The sequence below is a fragment of the Malurus melanocephalus genome, unplaced genomic scaffold, assembly GCF_030028575.1.
Source record: "Malurus melanocephalus ecotype Western Australia unplaced genomic scaffold, MMel_1.1 scaffold_228, whole genome shotgun sequence".
Classification (NCBI taxonomy): Eukaryota; Metazoa; Chordata; class Aves; order Passeriformes; family Maluridae; genus Malurus; species Malurus melanocephalus.
In genome coordinates, this window is record NW_026623460.1 from 559,814 (window position 1) to 562,155 (window position 2,342).

General features: G+C 46.6%; 1 protein-coding gene across 1 annotated transcript in view; it reads left to right on the top strand.

Annotated features, from left to right (window-relative positions):
- The window catches only part of HSDL2 (hydroxysteroid dehydrogenase like 2), an 18,047-nt gene extending 16,830 nt beyond the window's left edge, over positions 1-1,217 (top strand). Inside the window, exons 10-11 of the mRNA XM_057374543.1 lie at positions 328-456; positions 903-1,217. Coding sequence (XP_057230526.1) covers positions 328-456; positions 903-1,015 — 242 coding nt within the window. The 3' untranslated portion in view covers positions 1,016-1,217. The remainder of the gene's footprint in view (positions 1-327; positions 457-902) is intronic.
- Positions 1,218-2,342: the final 1,125 nt, after the last annotated feature.

Consider the following 2,342-nt stretch of genomic DNA (forward strand, 5'->3'; position numbering starts at 1 on the left):
GTGGCCACAGACAGGCACGGAGTGGCCACAGACAGGCAGTGTGGCCACAGACAGGCACAGTGTGGCCACAAACAGGCCACTCCTGGGGGCACGGGACAAGCGCCAGCTGCCAGCAGCTCAGTGAGCAAAGCACGGCCTTGGGGCTCTCCTGCCTGTGGTGCTTGGGGTGTCATGGGGGACAAGAGGTGACATCTCTCRGAGCATCAACCGCTGTGCAGCCTGCCGTGGAGCTGCTCCAGAGGGACGCGGCTGTGGCTGTGTGACAGGGGTGACACCGAGGGCGCGGYGCTCTTTGCTGCCTTCTCACCTTGCTTCCCTCTCATCCAGGTGATGGTGGGGGCACTTGGTACATTGACCTGAAGAGCAAGGGTGGCAGCGCTGGCTTTGGGAAGCCTCCTGTGGCAGCTGATGTGGTTATGAGCATGTCGAGTACTGACTTTGTGAAAATGTTCACAGGTGAGGGACAAAGGCCTTTGTCAGGGGGGATGTGGGTTCTGGTGCCCAGAAAAGCCTCTCCTTGTGGAGGAGTAGAGAGGCCTCTTGCTTTGTGGTCTGGGTTTRGAGGAGCTTTTGGCTTCTTGCGRCTCAAGGGAAAGTGCAGGCCAGAACTGCTTGGATTTTTCTGCACTCTTGTGTTGTGTGAACAGGAAGAGTGCAAAAGCTTACACTGGTWTTCTTAACCAGGTACTGAYGTTTTAGCAGCAAATGTATCTTCAGAAAGTATTCTTCCACCGTGTTGGACTTGTATTCTGCACATCTTTGAGCACTGCTCTGTTCACTGCTTTTACAGGACTTGGTAGCAATACAGTGCTAGAATTTCACTGTAGTGGCATTGTATTTTCCTGTTCACAGGCTTTCTCCAATTCCTTTCATATTCTGATTGTTCCGTTTCTTCTTTTTAGGTAAACTAAAGCCAACTCTGGCCTTCATGTCTGGAAAATTGAGGATTAAAGGAAACATGGCTCTAGCAATGAAGCTTGAGAAGATGCTTTCACAACTTAATGCTAAACTGTGAGGGGAAACCCTTACTAGCACCAGAGTGGCCTTTCATATATAACTGCAATGCTGTTTTAAATTTTTAGACCTTGTTTTTCTTATGCAATATAAGAAATACTCATAAAATGTGAGATTTTTATAGAAGTAATTCCCTCTAATTAAGGTGTCCATGATTAAACTAATTCCTTCTCRAGAAGACTCTTGGGTTCCAGGTGTTTCCTTTGCTTCTGCTCCTCTCGTTCAGTGTAGGATATCTGAAATGAATTTTTTCCCCACACAATTGCTTGCACGCATGTCCCACAGAAAAGGTGGATAGAGCAAATGTCACCCTGCAGATCTGTGTTAGAAGTGCTATACAGAATCTACTGAGCTTATWTAGAAGTAGAAGCAATGTAGTCAGTTTAAGAGCACTGTACTCACACCTGGTAAATTAATGTCTCAATTTTTTTGTTCTTTTCTTTCCTGACTTTATTACCTACATGACTTCTCATGCACCAAGCTGGGCTGCACTGCTGTCTCAAGTGATAAGCAGATTTTCTTTCTATGCAAAGGTTCACTTGCACACATGCATGCTCATGTGCACTCTTTCTTCCCCTACCCCTTACATCCCTGCTGCCAATCTATTCCCCTTCTTTCCATTTGGCTGATAAAGATTTAAGCTCACTGGCAAAGGGATGCATGCCTCCACTTTGGAAGTGCACACGTGGGCTGAAGCTTCATGTGACAGCATCTGCGTAGCCAGATGGACCCAACTCTTACAATGTTTATTCATGATGGCCAGAAAAACTGCCCGGAATCTGGAACATTCATTCTTTTAAGCAAGCTGAGAAGCTTGCAAGACTTAGGACTTATTTCTTAATTAATTTAGCTGCCCAAAAGTTTACAGCTTTTTAAAGCCTGAGCCTGTTTGATTGCTTATGACCTGCATTGAGGTCACATTGTATTGTTTTCACCGGAGTTCACAGAATCACAGAATGGGTCAGTTTGGAAGGGACCACAGTGGGTCATCTGGTCCAACCTCCCTGCTCAAGCAGGGTCGTCCTAAAGCACATTGCACAGAATTGTGTYCAGATGGTTCTTGAATATCTCCAGAGAGGGAAACTCCACAGCCCCTCTGRGTAGCCTGTCCCAGTGTGCAGTCAACTCCACAGTAAAAAAGTTCTTCCTCATATTCGCGTGGAAATTCCTGTGCATCAGTTTCTGCCTATTGTCTCTTGTCCTGTTGTTTGGTACCACCAAAAAGAGCCTGGATCCCTGCTCTTGGCACCCTCCCTTCAGATACTGCAGATATTAATGATGAGAAGCAGTTGAATTCTGGTATAAGACAAAGTCACCTCCGCCCTGCA